This window comes from Chrysoperla carnea, chromosome X, assembly GCF_905475395.1.
Source record: "Chrysoperla carnea chromosome X, inChrCarn1.1, whole genome shotgun sequence".
Lineage (NCBI taxonomy): Eukaryota > Metazoa > Arthropoda > Insecta > Neuroptera > Chrysopidae > Chrysoperla > Chrysoperla carnea.
This window is the reverse complement of record NC_058342.1, coordinates 18,674,678-18,695,260: the sequence shown is the minus strand read 5'-3', so window position 1 is coordinate 18,695,260 and position 20,583 is coordinate 18,674,678. Positions and strand designations below refer to the sequence as shown.

Genomic DNA, 20,583 nt, shown 5'->3' with positions numbered 1-20,583 from the left:
CCATCTATATGTAGAGGTAAATTAAAGGCACTAATAATCAGAGAACGATAATGTTTGTTTGTGTTTTATATGTGAAATAGCATCCTTAGTCTTCTGATTTTTAATCTAATCTTCAAATATTCATTGTATCTCAGTGTGACAAAAAATGCAAGGATTACATATAGTATTATATGTAATCCGTGCATTTTTTGTGACACTGAGAATACTTGGGATAAATCAGAGGCACGGCTGCTAGAGACAGACACGTCTTTAGTCTCCTGCTTTCTAAATTACCTTTACAAAATATATATATATTTTTTCTATGTTTCTTATGTAGAAACATCCATAATTCCAGTGTCACAAATGCTTCGAAAGAGGTGCCTCTTGGATTTGTATTTGTGTGGTTTTTTTTTTGGTTAAATTATTTAACAACAACGAAAAAAATATATTAAAAAAAATAAAAGAAAATCACGCTTTGAAAAATATTCACATATAAGTTTTTCAGCTATTTACAAAGTTTTCAAATGACTAGAAAAGACTTTTTGAAATTTTCAGCAGAATGTTGCAAAATCTTTATAATAATATACAGACAAAATCAGTTATAACGACATCGCTTATAAAGACAAATCGATTATTACAACATGAATTGGCAAGGTTCTGATTGAATCAAAATATATTATTGAACCATGCCGTCTATAACATTATTGTTTTTTAAATCATTTCCCATACTACATCCATTAGTGTCGGAGAGTACATATACATTAAGCAATGTTTATAAGAAAAATATTATTATATGTTTTCTTGTATGTGTTTGTAGCTTTGCTCAGTTGCAGTTTGTTTTGAATTTTATGACTGACTAAAGCATTTTGTCTTTGAACAGTAGTAGATAGTTCAGTCAATATACTTTGTATGCGACACAAAATCCTCACTCTTCAGTACGATACACCTAGAAAACTATATAATAGTATCTTTCTTGTACAAATTGCTTAATGTATATATATGCCCTCACACTCATTGATGTAGTATGGAAAATGATTTAAAAAACAAATTGTATACTATTTTGAACCTTATTCACTTCATTTTGGCTTTATAAACTGTAAGGCCTTAACAACAAAACTAACTTCAACATTAGTTATGACTTAGGAGTTATTGTGTTACTAGGAGCTCATTTGGTGGCTCTCTCACTAAAAATCATCCTTTTTCGAAGAAAAATTAAAGCCTGGTCGTTATAAGACAAACTGAAACACCAAAGCTTGTAATCAGAGACGTTTGACGACTTGTAATGGTTTCAGGCTCTATGTTCTAGCTTGTATTTTGTCAACCGTACTTTCGTTTTTCTTCGCAGAAGGATAATTTTTAGTGAAGGAGCCACCAAATTATCTCCTAATGACATTTCTCCCTGGAAGAAAATTATTCAATTTAGATAAACGCACGCTATAATGATTTTTGGTTATAATGACCATGATTGTACGGTCCCTTCAATGTCGTTATAACCAGGTTTGACTGTAGTTTATCTCAAAATATGTGAATTTTTTTGTTTTTTTTGATAAAATTTTTTTTCAAAAAGAGTCTGTGTGTGTGTTTGGGTGTGTATTTGATTTATATAACCTTTTTATAAAAAAAAATGGCAGTATTTTTTTTATTTTTTTATAATAGTTAAGTTTTTTTTTTAGTTTTTGGTTTGTTGAGATGATTTTTGTTTATTATCACTACCACTAGCTGTCGCTGTTGTTGATGTTGTATTTGTAGTTGTGGGCGCAGTCGATGATGTGGAACCGGAACCAGTATTGTTACGCTTCTTTTTCGTTTTGGTACCAAGTGATGTATTTGATCCAAACGAGGAGGATGGACCTTTTTGTGAATTGTTAGCTGATGATGTTGATGCATCTGTTAAATATCAAATATGTAAAAATCACTCCCAAGGTCAGTCCTCCGATATGTATATGCCAACGTTATACATATTGTAATTTTCGTTAGCTTATAGTTACAAAAAACCCTCCAGCTAGCGCTAACTCACCACCTATTAATGAAAATAAAATCATTGCGTTATATTCACTTCGTCTGGGTCGAGTTAGCGCGGGTTGAGGTAGTTTCTGGCCCTATTTTTTTACAATCTGACGGAAATTACAATATTACGGTGACATCAAATCTTCAAATTTCGCACTGATTATAAAGAAACCTTTCTACATTTTTTAAATCCCTGAAGTAGATCCGTCCCTGTCAATTTTTATTATATTTAATTATCGCACTAAGGTACTGTAGTAAAAATTTGCCCGAAATAACGAAATAAACATAAAAATTATTCCGTTCGTGATTTAAGGATTAAAAAAATTACTAAATGACGTGAATTTTTGCGTTTTTTCGATCTTATTTACCTTAAAAATTTTAAAAACAATGACAGCAAAAATGTTGAATTCTTAGTATCATAAAATAGAAAAAATTAGGTATCAGTAAAATTAGAAAAATCAAAAACAGTTGGTTTGCGATTTGGTTAATAAATAATACTAATTAACAAAATTTTAATTTTTGTCTGTTGCCGCGAATTTTATGATGGTTTTGCTTTCCTTATGACATGTTATTTCCAAATAGAAAATAAAGGTAGTTTTCTCACTCCTGAAGCACTACAAAGAGTAACATTGAAAAAAAGTTTAAAAAATTCAAAATTTCACCTCGGAAATCGTCTCCTGGGGGTTTTTGGGGCTGATGATTATGAGTCCTAGGTAAAAAAGCAATTGAAGATGGTTGCAACCCCATTAAAACCACCCCTAGAAGTAACAGTGATTAAAAAAGTTTTAATTTAAAATTTCACCTCGAAAATGGCTTCTCGGTGGTTTTTGGGATCGCCGATTATTCGAGCAACTTTAAATGGTTGTTGCAACCCAATTAAAACCACCCACAGAAGTGACAATGGTATTTTTCGGCTTATTTACTGTATTATTAAGAGTTTTTGTTCGTTGATAACGTAGATATCGTAGATATCTGAAACTCAAAAACTAGAACTGATCGAAAGCAACAACAGCAAAAATTTCCCCGGCAACAAATACACTGTAAACTAGTGTAATAAATAAGGAATCAATCATAAAGTTGAGAAAATAGGGTTCATTTAAATTTGATGGTTTAAGTTTAAAAAATTTGTATTTACATACCATCCTTTGTTATTTTAATGGGTTGACGCCATGAATTAGTGCGTGAACGACTGAATCCATGGAAACCACCACCATGATAGCTACCACTTCCAGAACCCGCTGATGTACTGTACGAATATGAGTCATGTCTATGCATATAAATATTCAAAATTAGTTTAAATGTTACATTCCCAAAAAAATTATTATATAATGATATATTTCCAAATTTTAAACAATGATTTGAAAACACTTCTTTTACAGTTTCAAAGATGTGTTATAGATCTAATATCATTCGATTTTGATCGTTTCAAGAACTCGATATCACTTGTTAGGTGTAGAAAAATAACTTTCACTATCAATATTTTGTGAGCCACATTTTAATACTAAATATAATATAATTGTCGTGTCTAGGACCTCCACCCACTACCAGTTATGTAATAAATAGTAAGTAGAAGTATTGCCATCTGGTAATCTAAATCGGAACTACCAAAAACAAATAATTTTCCTATTTTAATTAGTCGAATTATAATCGCCAGTTGGCATGGTTGCAACTCCCAGTTGTCTAATAAATGATAAGTACAAATATTGATATCTGGAAGTCTTATTTGGAACTACTAAAACGAGTCAACTTCTTGTTTCAATTAGTACGAATTATTTTCTCTCTGATTGAAATAAATAGAACTATAAAACTTTTCAAATCATTATTTTTAAAAATGGAAATACAACTTTTGTTGACAAATAAGATTTTTATCCCAAAGAACGAGAACATGAAAGAAAAAGGAACAAAATAATTGAATCCAATATTTAAAAAATTTGCCGACCATAGACTTACAAAATATACGTTTCAAATACTGTACACAAAAAGCGTGCAAAATGTCATTATGAGATTTTCTTAGCAGAAAGAAATGCATTGATGCGCGCCGACTTTTCATTAATAATAAAAGTGATAGAGAAATTCAATATCTAGATTAATCTTTACGCGCTTTGGCGCATTTTTCTGCTAAGTAGATACACGAAAACATATAACAATGAATTTTTGTTGACTGAGTTGAGACATAGTCATCGTCAGTAGCTAAATGTATTCATATAACACATTACAAACATTCTTTACAAAGTTAAAAATAAATATGATTAGAAAGTGTATATTATTATTAGAAAGTGTATTGATTAGAAAGTGTGCTTCTACTATGCGCACGCCCGCACGTGCTTTGAAGTTCGCCCAAGCTAATTCTACTGAAAAATCATTCAATTTGAGAAAACAGTCCTAAAACTCACCGTTTTTGAGATACAAGTTATTTTAAAAAAATCTAAATTTGATGAAAATTTAATATTGTTGAAATTAACAGTTATTGTGGTATTTGGATCAAATTTTTGACTTTTGTTGTATTTCATATTTTTTAATGATTTTAAATAATTTTTCAAGTAAAATATTTGATCAAAATAATAAAATAACCGTTAATTTCGATAATATAAAAATTTTCATCAAAATTATGTTTTTTTTTCTCAAATCACTTGTATCTCAAAAACGGTGAGTTCTAGAAAAAATGACACGAGAACAAAAATGCTTAGAATACTCTAAAATATAATGACTGTTTTATCAAATTTGATGATTTTTCCGCAGAACTAGCTTGAATTTTTAAGAGTGCGCGTGCGTGCATATAGTAAAAGCACACTTTCTGATCAATATACACTCATCCGAACATTTTGAGCCGGGTCACATAAAGTCATATTGTTTCATAGAATTGCAACCTTAAATGCTTAGTTTCCTACAGTGTTGGAATTAATGGTATATTATAACCTTACTAATTTGCAAGTGTGTGTGGGGGGCCAGAAAGTACATCTATAACAAAAATGAATTAAAACTGTATATGTGAACTTTGTAAGTCTATGAACATATATTTTTGAAAAGTGTGTATGTAGAGAGATACTAACCTCTGATTTGATACTAACACCCGTCTCCTGTTAGCCTCTCCGCCGGATTGTGAAGGAAGCCTTAACCCATTAACGCTTATTGAATAAAATTTACAACATATTTTCCTTTTTTTTTTTTTAGTAAGCACTCTGCACGTATTTTTTAAGGATTAGTTAGTTTTGAATCAAATTGGATGCCATTATTATATGTTGTAGTTTCAATTGATCGAAAGTTTTCAATGATCACGGAACTCGAAAACTAATAGTTGTTGAGATACAGAGCATGAAAGGTAGAAAAATGTACAGCCAATGAACGAACCTTGTAACTGGAAGGTTGTGGGTTCGAACCACGAAAGCAACAGTTTATCAAATATGTTTTACAGGTTGGTTAATTTATAAAACAAAATAATTATTTAATATTATTTAATAATTTAAAATATCGTTTTCTGGTAAATATTTACCACTTTCATTAACAAATCGGTTACAATCGCAAAACCTTCCAATGTTCATAATTAGTTAAAAAGAACGAATATTGAAAAATATGTTTGTACTAATCCGATAATTTAGCCGTAAAAAATGTTTGGAAATTCGATTATAGCTCAATATGAAATTTATTCTTACACAAATTATGGATTTTGTCTGATCTCAAAAACTAAAAACCTCACACAATTCCGTGACCACTGTCGAATTCGAAAAGCTAATAAAAACTAAAATCTATTACAATAACATCGAATTTGATCGAGAAACAGTTATCCAGAATAAAAAACCGTACAAAATCCTTTAAATAATCAATTAAAAAATAATATCTCCAGCAAAAATGGGTTAAAAAGGCTATTAAAATTTTGTATTTGTTTTTAATTTTGTCGTACATAAATTAATAAAGGGCAACCCTAATCTTAAATGATTTTGTTATTCGAAAATTTGCAATTTTTGTTATTCATTTATTTGTAACTACACATTTCTACGTAATCTTGGGAATTTCTTAAATTTTATACTTTAAAGAGTATCTGTGGCTATATATATATTCTTTAAAACGCACACTTTTGAGATAACATGAAAATAAAATACTAACTCGTTCCACAATGCGGTATCCGTGGCTAAAAACAGGCTAGAGAAATAATTTATAAGTAATATACTCCTTTTTATTTATAGGCAATTTTATTACAAATATGATGTACAGGTTACAAAATGAACAAAATTAAATCTTAATATTACTTCTCTAGTCTGTTTTTTCGTAAGCGGTATATTATTAAACCGTGAAGCCAATTTTTGTCATTAGCCAGCACGATAAGCTTTAAAATGAGGAGTAAATCATGGAATTTGGTAAAGGATAAGGAGGATCCCGCGTGGACAGGAAAAAACAGACTAGAGAAATAATATTATAAGATGACTTTGTTCAAACCCAAACAATATAACATGAGTATCGAGACGGTTGGCTGCTCAATATCTCATAGCGTGCGAGAGCCTTAACGCAATTTAGAAAATTGCTTAAGTGGTAGAATATTAGCCTGCAAAACTGTGGGTTATGGATTCAATCCCCGCTAAGATGCATGTATGTATTTCTTCAAATTAGGTATTGAGGAAAAAATTTTCACAATTGCTTGGATCATTATTTAAATGTCGAAATTAGAAAAGACGCTATAGTACAATAAATTAACCTAGAATTTTTTTATTCTTACGAAAAAATTGTTTGCTAGGTTATTAAAGGGGTAGTATAGTGAACAAACAATAAATTTTCACAGTTAATTGATTGTCTGTACACAGTAACTTAGTCAGTTAAACGAAAAAAAAATTTTAAGAATTATTTACATGTAATGAAAACTTTTACTTTTTCCAAAGAAGAAATTTATTTGATTGTAGGTAATAGAATATTATCGAGATAAAATTACGTAGAAATATGTATGATTAGGAAACAGCCGTGTAATTTACATGTAGTTAATAAGCTTGGTTCCAACCGCTAATTTTGAACGATTACGCCGATATCTTATTTCTTGTAGAGAATTGAAATGTTAGCTTACATTCTTCTGTAATCCCTTGTAATATATCTTTGTATTAAAAATAAATGAATCCGTTCGGTTTTTCAACGAGATAATACACTTGCCAATGTGGGAATTCGTACTTTAGTCAATGTGGTTGCGATGGTAATCGGAAAAAATAGACAGAACATTTTATAGACCCAGAGTATTGTAATTGATAGTTGGTTGGGTTGAGATTATCGACTATAGAAAAGTTGGTTGGGTTCTGAAGTTTTTAGCCCTTGCGTTCAAAAATAGGATTCTGCTACAGATAGGACCACGGACACAATACATTGATTTTTGTTTCCGGTTAAAATTGTTTGAAAATTATGGATTAAGATAGTTTTGATCGTGCCTATCAAAAGTTCTTATGGGCTCAACCTCCAAAAACTCTCCCTTTCCGAGTTACGGCAATTCAAAGTTTATGCCTTCTTGAGATAACTATGGATTAAGATAGTTTTGTGGATTTAGATAGTTTTGATCATGTTGATCAAAATTTCTTATGGGCTCAACCCTCAAAAACCCTTCCCTTCCGAGACCTTCATGTAGGCATAACCTTTGAAGGGTCTTAGCTCAAAAGGGAAGTGTTTTTGAAGGTTGAATCCATTAGGAAACTACTTTAAGCCATAGTTTTCAAAAAATTGAAACTGAAACCAATAATCAATATCTCATGTAGGCATAACCTTTGAAGGGCTGTAGCTAAGAAGGGATGAGTTTTGGAGGGTTGAGCCCAGAAGAACTTTTGATCAGCATCAACTACTTGAATCCCAAGTTTTCATAAAATTTTAATCGAAATCAAAAAACACTGTATTGCGTCCAGGATCCTTTTCTTCGGTCTATTTTTTCTATAACAGTGCTTTATGTGCGTAGCTCACTAATCGTTATAAATTATGCAGATCAACTCACAACTGATTAATCAAATACTTGTAGTGTGCAACTTGCAATGCCCAATAGGAATGCAACGACAGTTTAATGGTTGCTCTTATAATCGAGCTAAATTATAGGTTGGAAGAAAGCTATAATTCCTCATAAACAATGCTTTTAAATTTAGATGCAAGACAATTTAAAATTGAATGTGGTATGTGCTAACTTTCGAATCTATCTAAATTAATTTTGTGATTATGTATGTGTGTATCTTGTTGGGTGAAAATAAGTGATTATTTGAAAAAGTATATAGAATGTTCGATTTACATCTAGGCATATAAATATCACGAGTATGACAGAAAACATGCGTTAAGCAATGCATCTAAGTGAGAGGTATTATATACATGTGTTGAAGCTTCGATATGCGTTGAGATAGTTGTAAGACGCTTCGAGAGTGGTAGTTTATTAGTTGAATAGATGAACTACAACAGATAAGCCACGATACAAGTCACTTTTGCAATTTCATATAACACCTATAATACCTCTTACTTAGATGTATTGCTTAACGCATGTATTCTGTCATACTCGTGATATTTATATGCCTAAATGTAAATCGAACATTGTATATTAATGATTTATTCTTTTAAATTGGATTCATGCATTTGCAAAAAAAAAAGAAATATTTATTGCAAGTTGTTAAAATTTGTTAACGAAAAAAAAAGAAGCAAAACAAGCCCACTTAAAAAAACGGTTATTATTAAACAGTTTCGTTAGAAAAACATATTATAGTGGAAAAGTTGAATTAGTGATGAATCAATAACGCTGCAAAAACGGTTGTTATACGTGAGACTTTCGAACTACTTGATTAATTTAAAAGTTATTCTCAAGGATGTACGAGCGCCAGGTCAATTTTGGATAAAAGACTTGATTTTTTTTATATGAAGTTGGATTAAGTCTAAATCAATTCTGAAAATTTTGGAGGAGGTTGTCCGATTATTTAAATAAAAACGGTAGATGAAGGATATGTTTGTATACATTTCTCTAAAACTAGTAGGTTGAAATTAAAAAAAAAAAAAAATTATTTAAATTAAAGTTAAAACCTTAATAAATTATTGAAAACAAAAAAAACTCGTTGTGTCCGACTAATTAAGGATGTATGAGTACGGTAGTGGGGGCACAAATTAAAAAAATATGTATTTCCAATTTTAATGGTGAATTATGGTATACCTTGACAATATAAGTCTAAAAGTCAGAATAAAATTTTTCGCAATAGAGACCAAATGCGTGGGTCGATTTTGATAATTCTTACGTCAATCAATTTCTCTTAACGTTGCTAGTGCTAAAGATATGGCAGTTTTGAAAATTAAATGTGGCGACCATCAGACGCCATATTGAGAAAAGAAAAAAAATGAAAGTCGGCGAACTATGTTGAGTAGGGTGTCGTTGGATAGACATTTGAAAATACTAACTAAAAAGGGTAAAATAAAAATAAAAATTATTTAAATAATCAAAAAACCCGACTGCGTAAAATATAAACTAAAAAGAATAAACTACGTCCAGCAGTTTACATAGAGACTTTTAACAGTCGGGAAAGATGACCAGCCTGAAGGGCTAATAAAGATTTAAGTCGGTCAAACTATCGACCTTAGGTTAATTGCAATTTCTTGTCCAATCTTGAGTCGTTCCAGGCATTAATTTGGATTGTCTATGAGAGGGGGCAGCGTTATTAAAATTCCATCACTACTTATGAAAAAAAACATTTATATGACACCATCGACACAAAAGAAGAGTGAAACACACACACTATTAAAGCGAGATGAATGTATACGTTTATTTTTTACTTTTTAGTATTTGTAAAACACAAACTAGTGTGTATTAACTAGTTGTCACACAAAAAAAGTCAAACGAAGCTGGTGATACTATTTTCTACATTTGAATAAAAAAATGTCTTTTTGGTTTCGTAATTTAATGTTTTTTTAAATTTTTATTTCAGCAAATTTATATTTACCTGTTACGAGTGTTCCGTTGGAAACCACTACCAGAATAACAACGTTCTCGATAACTGTTGCTGGCACCAGAACGATTTGATCGTGGTGGTGAATCAATTGCAATACTTTCAGAAACACTACGATTACGCCGTGCTAAATGACTACGTCGATTTCGTTCCAATTCTTCATTTATTTTTGGCTAAAAGTAAAAAAACGATCATTACTCATATTTATGTAGAAAATTAATGGAGAGGGCAGAGCCGAAAACTCCTCCTTTTTATATTATTGTTCCGTCTATTAATAAACCAGTCATATGCAATTCCAGCTCATTTGAACTGAAGGGGGTCGCTGGAGATTGCCGAATGAAAAAGAAAACGAATAGATAGGCGGATAAAAAGATTTTAAATGCATCCCAAACCCTCTCTCAGGGCTGAAACTATAATAGGGCAATTGAGGCAGTGCTTCGGGGAAAATTTTTTAAAAGCACGAAATTATTTGCTGTCGATACTGTAAATTAAACTTAAATTTAGTGCCCCTAGCGTTTGTTGTATCAATTACTTCAAACTTCATTTCAATTGATATACATCAAATATGTATCTAAATCTAAGCACATGAGAAAATTCTTATAATGATATAAGTAAAGTTTGTTAAATAAATATTTATAACATTAATATAACCGCGATTGTGAACTATTCTCGCGGAGAACAGTGATAGCAATCTCTTAGAGTGATATTATAGTTTCTACAAGTAGTATAAGATGTGAGTAACAATTTTTTGATCGACAAAATTCTGTTAGTTTTACTTTGCATTTCTACAATATTTTAGTAATTTGGAGGGAAATCTTGTGGAAAAACGCTTTTTCTCAAAAACTATAAAAAATGGTTAGTTGAAAATTTTTAGGTAGCTTCATTGATTCTAATTTCATACTAAACTCATTCGGTAACTGAAATTTTGAATTCAGTAGAATTTCACTTTTTTAAAGCAAGTGGGTGCTTTGAGCTATTTTTGTGAATCTTTAGAGCAGGGCAGCTGTCCATACTTCCCCACCCCCCTTGGCGACGCCCATGGTTAGTAGTCAATGAACGCTGATTATCTAAAGACGGTCCTAAAATAATATAAAACTGTAGATTACTTACTTCAACAACTTTAAAATCATCCAAAGTCTTAAATCGTGATAAATATTTTCGTAATGTTGCCTCAATCTCCAAATCAGACGCATGCTTGTAATAGAAATGAAAAGCGAAGAATTTCTCTAGACCATATAATTGTCCACTTTCATAATCACGTATTGTCTCATATTGAAAATCTTGATATAGCGATGGCCTAAATCGATTCTCCAAACCATACGAGTAAAATCTGAATAAACATTCAATACCATAACGATATCCAGCCTCTGAATCCTCTAGTGCAAGCGTTTTAAATTCATTGTACATAGATCTGTTGAAATGGTCACGTAAGAAAAATGACCAAAATCTGAATAATGTGTTCATCTCTTGTGAATGTCCAATACCAAGTCGTTTACGTTCTGAAAACAAACATTAATAAATTAGAGGAAGCTATTATTAGACGGTCCGACGATGGAAATCGTTAAAATTATGATAGCTCTAAGAACATGGGTTTTTGAAATATCGTCAATTCAAAGTGGTGATACCAACCCGGGGTGGGGATTCATGATAATCTACGCTCTACCTCTTTTTCCTTAATCTATTGCTTTTAGAAGATTTTTAGAAATTTTGATAATACAGTGGAACTTGATTAAATGGGACCTGGATAAGTGAGAAAGCTCTATAACTGGAACCCATGCTGAGGTCCCAACACTTTGGTAGTAAATTACCTATGTTAGTGGGGCGAAGCAAACCTCTATATCTGGGATTAGTTCGTTCGATTTTATCGTAATAGTGTCCTCTATAACTTAGACAACGAGTGAATTTTGTATACATTAACCTCTTTAATTAAGAAATGTGATAACATCGATTTGTTTGTTTACTTATTTATTTTCATTCTACCCGCAAATTCCGCACTTACTAATTTTGAGTCTCAATGACTTTCAGTTTTAGTTTTGCTTTACTATTATACAGATGTTTATTTGAAAAATGGCGAAACGAAGCCTAAAATCGTTATCAGTACGTGAAAAACTGAAGTTAATATTCTTTTATGAAAGTAGTAAGACACGCGATGAAGTCTGTGTCGAATTTAATGTGCCAAAATCTACTCTTTGTAGAATACCATGCCTCATCTTCTTTGTCACTGCTCAGCTTTTGCCATGAGGAGATGGACTTACTTGAGCCAACCTCTCTTTGACGACCTCTCCGATTTAAAAAAAAGTCCATCGACGTAAAAGCACTCCGCTGTTCTTAAACAGCTCCAAATGGTTCATGGGATAGTGGCTGGGGATGGGCCAACTCTTTTTCGGTATCACAACCGTATGGCCTAAGTGTATCCCACCCCAGGACAGCCACTCTAACCTAACCTAATTAAAGCTAGGTACTCATTAATGTGTCAATGAGCCTCTAACTATACCCCTTTCATGTACAGATCATCTTACCTTCAATACATCTTGAATGATATTTATGATAGGCTTCCTGAGTGAAATTATTTTCTTTAAGTAACAAGTGCGATGGATGTTGGAACGTGGGCAAAGAATTTGGTACACTTCCATAACTTGTGCTTAATTGTCCATCATTTGAATGGCTGAAACAAAATTTAAAAAATTTACAAATTGGTTTATGAAAATTATAATTATTGCCATTGATTCGTGATTTATGGTTCACCCTGTAAAAGAGTGAGACAAAGTAATGTTTGGCAATTAAAAATCGAAAAATATTTTTGATTTTTTTTTTAAATGCCAAAGCTGTGACATATTCCCAGACTCGAAGAGATGACAAATATAGATATTATTCGAGAAATATCGATTTTAATTTTAATAATGACAAAAAAGGCATCAAAATTCAGCCTTAGATTTACCGGCAGGGGGAGTTACTATTTCTATATATCGAATATCGATAAATTGATAAAGAAGTTATCTTTAGCCATTCCTTGTTGCCACAAAATCACAAGGATTACTTTTTTAACCATTATAGTACGGAATTTTAAAACAAAATCCTTACCTCATAGATGTAGTTCGTGGACGATGTTCTCGGCTATCCATAATCCAACCAACGTGACGTTCCACTGGTGGATTATTTGAGTGGCGAGTTTTTCGTTTTCTTGGGGTACGTGGATCAGGTCCTTCATCTTTGGTAACAGCATAAAATCTAGGTGCTGCTTTACGTCGTGCCGCTGATGTACTTGCACTAGGCTGCCGCTGCTAAACGAAATGAAATTAAATTAAAAAAAAAGTCGAACAATTTTATGGAAAATTGTTTTTGTGAAACTTACAGTGCTTTCTGTTTGTTGTAAAGATGGTGGAGGTGGTGGAGGAACTTCAGGGTTTGGTTTTTTGGGTACTTTCGGTGCCATTTTTTCAAAATCTTCACGTGTTATTAAGTTTACTGTTTTGTAGCTACTTGAAATTCGGGCATCCTAAAAAATATAATTTTATTGTTAGAAATTCCATTCACAGCTCAGGCCTAGAAACATATGAAAAACTTGATCCTTCCTAGACAGGACAGAATTTTCTCGGAATCTTCCAAGAAGAGTTTGCATCAGTCTGAACAAAAATATATTAACGGCTACGAACGGGTTTTCTTGCAGATCATTTCAAACTCGACGAACATTTGCAAAAACTGTGTTTAGATCAGAACTTTTGTTTACAGAGTAGAGTACCTTGTGACACATAATAATCGGAAGATTATTAGAAGTTTGTAAGTAGACTACAGATCCTTTAATTTCTAAGGGAAGCGAATACTCCCTAGCTGAAAAACTTTACGCCCAGCATTAGATCGAGAACGGTCTACGGTTCTCGGTTTTCTATGTCGTAGTCGCAGATAACACCCCTTACAGTTCATCCATTCAATTATAGCTAAAAAATATATTCTGGAAACCTGAATTGCCCAAAATTAAGAGATACTCTAAGAATGTTGAGTAGTCTCATCTGTAAATTTGGCAGTAAACAATTCATTCCTGTCCTCGTTTCAGGCGTAAATTATACGATTGCATACTTAAGCACTTCTTGAAATTCAATGAAAATCGGGAACTTTGACATGGAATACTTTCCCTATTTATGGCGACATTTGTCTGAAAGCCATTTTCCATATACAGTGGTCCAGAGTCCTTTATTAGGACAGGCCACCGGATGGTTCGTGGTATTTGGGGTCCTGAAGCGATCCACGACCCTTCTGCATAGCTCGAGATGACTCCAAATAGATAGAAGTAAAAACAATTGGAACGGGTGACAATCGAATGAAGTTACGATTGCCTGAAAGTTCATATAATAGTTTATTCGTATCCAATTTTCGATTGTTTTTAAAAGCTTTCTGTATTGCAAAATTATTTTCTTAAATTCTAACTACTAGCGGCTCATCTCCTATTCATGAGACGAAAATCCTAAACCTTAGCAAACTCGTTGAAATTCCCAAAGTTCAGGAATACATTATTAGTTAATACATTAGTGGGAAAAATTTCTTTCTGACACCCTATTCAATGCAGGTATTAATCGATTGTTCCCCAATTTGTGGTGATGCACTTTATTAGCCGGTTTTTGACAAGTAACCTAGATTAATTTTTTAAAGGCAATATTCTACTTACATTTTTAATCCATAAATCTTCTTCATAGTAATAAAGACCATCGTTAATGGCCTGTTCTAAGTCTTGAGAAATTTTCACACGTGTCAACCAATTTCCCGTGCGATCATATCCTTCATGTTTTGGAGGTCGTGTCGTCGTCGATGATATTCGTAATTCATCGACATCAGCTCCACCAGCTTGCGTTACAATCAACAGCTTATTAATATCACCATCGCTTAACTCATCATCATCCTCATCTGACCACTTAGAGAACGTATTCACACGACCTTGTGGCGGAGCATCTAGCTCTTCATCAAGAGCAAACTCCAATTCTTCGACATGAAGTTTATTATTACTATTAGAATTTGAATTATGATTTGATGATTTGTTATCGCGTCCAGAAGTTTTATTGGGACGTCGACGGACTTCACACCATTGTTCATCATCTTTATCCGATGACAACGAGGAACTACTATCAGTTTTCTTTTTGGATTCATCGCTACTTTGTTGGGAATTTGTACCATTATTATCAGGGACAAATTCAGGAACATTTGGGTTTAAATTATCTGAATGTATTTCAGTATCATTGGTAGATTTGCTACCACCAAGAACCGGTGGGGGTCTTGGCACTTCCGTTAATCGATTCGATCGTAAATCAATTGGTGGCGGTGTAATCACCTCTTCTTGTGCAACTCCCCCACGATATCGACGCATAGCATCTTGAAATCCTTGTGGAGGTACGAAACCAATTGGTAAAGCAGGACCACGTCCGTCTTCGCTTGGTGGTTTCACTTCAGCGGAATTCGGATCATCCATGGGATTACCTAAATGATCCAATATGGGCCATTGTGTGGGATTCTGTCGTGTACGAACCATTGTATTTAAAGAGGCTAATTCTAAACCTTTGGATTCTTGAATTGCTTCAATGATTAAGGGCAGTTCGGTGGTTAAGGATTGGACACGATGAAAGGATGCTATTAAGGTTACTGGTAAAAATCCATCACGATTCATTTTTCGTCGCATGAAAAAATCACGAGTTAGATTTTCAGCACTGAAATAATATTCACTGAAACACAAAAAATTTTTTTAAATATAAATTCATTATATTTATTAAATCCTGAACATAAATTTTTTCGGCCATCTTACTCTAATTATTAAAGAAACGGTTACAAAAAAATATTTAAATGTCTTGGTTTTCTTAAATTCGTAGTCAATTTCATTTTCTGACAATTTTCAAAACTATTAACCCGTCAGCAGTCGCGTCAATCGTTCGGTAGTTTCTAGTCACGTGCTGAGAGATTTTCTTATGCGTTCGGCGCATGTGTCAAATATTATTTTAATTTGTAAATCATAACCTCTACATATAAAGTATAAAGTGACTTGATTCAGGTCAATTATGAATACAAAACTTTTGAAAAATGTATATTTGATTCCATAAGCGAAAACTAAGAGTTATTTTTTAACAACTTCAAAAAAAAAGCAGAATAGTAACTCTGGCTCAAAAAAAAAATAATAATAATACAAAATTCTTACATTTGCTTTCGAATATATTCTTTTAAAGTTGGCATATCGATTGAATTAAAAATTCCGCCACAATAGAAAGTTCCCATATATGGCATAAGAAAATTACCATCAGGATTCACCTGCAATTTGAGAAAAAATTTTTCCAATTCAGAATTTTCATTCATCAACAGCAAAGAAAAAAAAGGAAATTACCTGAGAATAATCTGGCGGATAATCTGAATATTCAATTGGTAACGCAAATCGAACATTAGGTCGATTAAAATAATTGGAACGTCCGCCAGCGACTGTATTACGACCACTATTTTTCGCATTACGACTATTACGATGTCCACCATTTGAACGTCCCCCAGCACCAGCTGATCTTGGTCGACCATAATTTTTATTATGTGTATCGTTGTTGCTCGAACGTCTCCAATTTTCACCATTCCGCTCTTCTGGATCACAATTTTCATCTATGTAATTCAAATAAGATAATCGAACATAATTATAAATATGTTAAATATTACAAATTTATGACGATTTATGATTCAGTTTCCGTATGATTCAAAAATACGACTTGGAATTGAACAAATGCAAAACAAAGCAGTCAAAAACAACATTGAAATTAGATAATACTCGGTTTTATTTACTTACAAATTACTAAATTATTTTGGGTTAGTTTTTAACTATTCATTCTATATTTTTAGATTATACTTCTAATTGGCGCAGCCGGTAGGTATACACATAAATACATATAACACTTGTATTAACACAGATTGTCTAGTTGAAACTGTAGAAAAAAATTTAGGAAAGGACGGTGAAAAACGTTCCAGTAACACATCCACGCATTATGTAAAGTTATAAAACTCAAATAGATTTGATTCGGGAAACGAATTTATGTCGCCAAAGAACCCCGGACCACTGTATATGATAATTGGCTTTCGATCAAATGTCGACAGAATTTGGGAAAATATTATTCTTTTTATTCTGAATAAATGTCTCAATGACAAATCTCGTCAACTTATTTCAAGATATTCCATGTCAAAGTTCCTGGTTTTTATTGAATTTCAAGAGGTTCTATATCAAATGCAATCTCATAATTTATCCTTAAAACGATGACAGGAATAAATCGGTTTCTGCCAAAGTATCAGATGAAATTACTCAATATTCCTCGAGTGGATTTTTTCCGATTTTTGTCGAGCTTCCAGTTTTGAGTTATAGCAACCTGAACTGCCTAAAATTAAGAGATACGCTAAGAGTGTTGACGTCCTCGTTTTAACTTGGAATGTCTCTAAAATGGCATGTTGGCGAGAATTACAAGAAGGATGTTTTCATCCTAGCGATATTAATCCGATAGCCATTTTCCATATACAGTGGTACAGGGTCTTTACTAGGACAGGCAACCAGATGGCTGCTGATATTTGGGGTCCTGAAGCGATTCACGATTCCTTTGAATAGCTCGAGTTAACTCCAAATAGATAGGATTAAAAAAAATTGGAAAGCGTGGCAATCAAATAAAGTTTTGATTGCTTGAAAGTTCATATAATAGTTTATTGTAATGAAGTTTTCCGCGATTGTGAATTGCTAAGTACTTTAAATTTATACGTTTAATATTCGTCTCCAATTTTCGATCGTTTTTAAAAGCTATCTGTATTAGAAAATGATTTTCTAAAGTTCCAACTACATCCCTGAAGTGTAATGTATCGCCTTTGCTAACTATTCGATACAAATAATTTAAATTCGAATTTCCACATTTTTTTTTTACTTAATTGATATACAACTTTCACGATGTAAAAGTATTTGTTGTTAATTTTTATAAGTGACTGAGACTCTTTCAGGTCTTTGAGCATCTTTCACGCATTTGAGTCAAAACTCTATCTCCGTTCGCAGTAAAAGATGAATTTTCTTTCAAAAGCCGATATCTAACAGATAAGGGGTCGTATAGAAGATAAAAATATGCCAGAGTTAAGCTAAAGAATCAGGCTAAGCTAAATTTTGTCAATTTTTCTTCACGCTATTTTCGAGTATTGTGGTCCGAGACGCTTTATCTGTAATCCGAGGTATGATTAAAAATTTCATACGAAGATTTAAAAAAAAAAAAAAAACATGGAATTTCAAATTGTTATAATGAAACTTACCCCTTGTTCTCCGAAAGGCTGGCATTAAAATTGATACAAAAAATTTAAATCAACTCAAAACTATTATAAAAAAATTTTGCTACTATTTTTAATTTTAAGCTCAAAATTTCCAAAAAAATAGATTTTGTATGTAAAATATGTGTTTCGTATGTTTTTTTTGTTTAGATTGTGAACTTACCGTAATTATTGGCGAATTTTGGTGAGCGTTCACGCTTTGTCGATGTTTTGTTCAGATCGATTTCAAGAGGGACCCATTTCTTTTTGGAAACTGTGAATATTTAAAGTACTAGTTTGAAATGGTACGTTTTTTGTGGCATTATCGTAGTACCCCATTCCATGCCAGGAAATAAAATTATTTGTTAATTTAAAAAATAAAATTAAAAAAAGGATGCAAAATAAGGTCAGGCAATAATGTTAGAATTTGATATTTTTTTTTTAGTTGGCAATTAATACATAATGAAAAATACAGGGTGATTCATTATTTTATAATAAAATTATTTTTTTCAAATTCTCATAATTTTCAATTTAAGATATCTATGTAAATAAAATAGTAATAATAAGTTGTTTCGAGAATAGGAGAGCAGGCGATCATCGTGGTAAATGATGTATCATTTACTTTTAAAATTTCGTAAACAAAAATTTCAAGTATAATTTTGCCAACTGACTAGAGTAAAATTAGTTTTTAATATTAGGCCTCAATTTGTGTTTAGAATGTTTATGTATCTATAAACGGAAATAAAGAAATAAGTTAATATCAATTTAACGGATTTTAATGAAACTTTTTTTTTTTTTAAATATTCCCGAAATCGTAAGGGTACATTTTACCAATAGTCAAAGAAATAACAACAGTATCGATTTCAAAAATTATTTTTTCTACGTATTCCATAGATTCTCAAACTTATTTTCGGTACTATCGCCCACTTCGATAGTCAATTATTTTTCAGCGCCCCCTATATATAATTTTACCCGATATTTTATGTTTTAATGTGTGCAAATATATTAATATTAAATTAAAAATTAGCCTCTTATCGCTTCCTGTAGACCTCTAGCGCTACAAGGGGGTAATACCATTAGAAACATTAACATCAACACTAACCTCTGCATTCTTAGGTCGCCCTATTAGCTCAGTTGGTTAAGGCTTAACCAATTCCGTCCGCGGTATGCTTAGGGTAGCCAGTTCGAAAACCGCCGTCGCAACAAAATAAATTTAATTAATAGTTGTGATGGGCTGGTGTAGTGCATGGTATATGCATGAATGAGGTGCACTCTGCCTCTGAAATTGAGGAGCTGATAAATGAAATTATCAGCGGAAAGGTGGTAAAACACATATATGGTATCACAATGGGTTCTATAGCCTAAGTGTGTCTTTCACGGACAGTCAATATAACCTAACCTAACCTCAGCATTAATTAATTTTTAAGTTAAATAATTTTTCAAATTTTTATAATGTTTCTGCTGTTAAAACTTCAGAGAAGAAAACGAGCTGAATTTTTAGTAGCAAATTCAAGAGTTAACAAGTGAAGAAAAAAGAAAAGTTTAAATTTAAAAAAATGTTTCTTTGTAGAAAATAATTTTTTGAGAACTCAATAGGTTTTAAAAGCTCTGATTACTGACTATTTTTGAAACTCTGATATCAAATCTGCTAATCAAATTAGCTTATGTAGAACATATAAACTTTCTAAATGTTGTAATGGCATACGAGGGCGAAAAATTTTAGGGTGAACTTTCCTTTTCGTTGAATTTTTTGTGGTGCAATTTCTGTTACTTAAGTCAAAATTTTTTCCTAAATTAAGAAATTGAGATGAGACTAGGTTAGGACACACTTAGACCATAGAGTCCGTTGTGATACCGAAAAAGGGTTGGCTCATCCCCGCCCACTTCTCCATGAACCATTTGGAGCTGTTTAAGAACAGCAGGAGTGCTTTGACGTCGACGGACTCTAGGTCGGAAAGGTCGTCAAAGACAGGTTGGCTCAAGTAAGTCAATCTCCTCATGGTAAGAGCTGGGCAGTGGCAGAAAATGAAACAATTATCTCCCCCCCTCACCACTGTGACAGCTCCTGCAGTAGTCGTGATACACTGCCAGGCCCAGGCTTTCAGCATACCTGCCGCCCAATCAGTGTCCTGTAGTAGCCGCAACAACTTTGCGAACAGAGGCCCTTGGAAGTGATATATGAAACTAGAACACGCGTAAATTTTTTTCCACGTTTCGGATCGATGAGGACTTTTTAGTTTTTATTTATGACGGTGTTTTGATCAATTCTAACAAATTTCAGAAGGGTACGAATTTTTATACCTTCAAATGCTTAAATTGACCGGATAACATGGGCTTTTTTGTCCCATAAACTTTTGATTCAACTTTAGGACCGTCTCGGTTTCAGCTCTTACTGTAGTTT

The 20,583-nt window shown here is 32.5% G+C and overlaps 1 protein-coding gene across 6 annotated transcripts in view; it reads right to left on the bottom strand.

Moving 5' to 3' along the window:
- Nucleotides 1-673: 673 nt before the first annotated feature.
- The window catches only part of LOC123302568 (la-related protein 1B), a 56,582-nt gene continuing 36,672 nt past the window's right edge, over nucleotides 674-20,583 (bottom strand). Inside the window, exons 5-16 of one of the 6 annotated variants that reach the window (XM_044885540.1) lie at nucleotides 18,367-18,456; nucleotides 16,264-16,523; nucleotides 16,081-16,190; nucleotides 14,569-15,613; nucleotides 13,261-13,404; nucleotides 12,990-13,189; nucleotides 12,428-12,573; nucleotides 11,019-11,407; nucleotides 9,903-10,081; nucleotides 5,037-5,111; nucleotides 3,126-3,253; nucleotides 674-1,866 (exon numbers count right to left, since the gene is read on the bottom strand). In XM_044885540.1, coding sequence (XP_044741475.1) covers nucleotides 1,649-1,866; nucleotides 3,126-3,253; nucleotides 5,037-5,111; nucleotides 9,903-10,081; nucleotides 11,019-11,407; nucleotides 12,428-12,573; nucleotides 12,990-13,189; nucleotides 13,261-13,404; nucleotides 14,569-15,613; nucleotides 16,081-16,190; nucleotides 16,264-16,523; nucleotides 18,367-18,456 — 2,984 coding nt within the window. In that variant the 3' untranslated portion in view covers nucleotides 674-1,648. The remainder of the gene's footprint in view (nucleotides 1,867-3,125; nucleotides 3,254-5,036; nucleotides 5,112-9,902; nucleotides 10,082-11,018; nucleotides 11,408-12,427; nucleotides 12,574-12,989; nucleotides 13,190-13,260; nucleotides 13,405-14,568; nucleotides 15,614-16,080; nucleotides 16,191-16,263; nucleotides 16,524-18,366; nucleotides 18,457-20,583) is intronic. The other 5 variants (XM_044885542.1, XM_044885541.1, XM_044885543.1 and 2 more) reach the window with 5 other exon arrangements.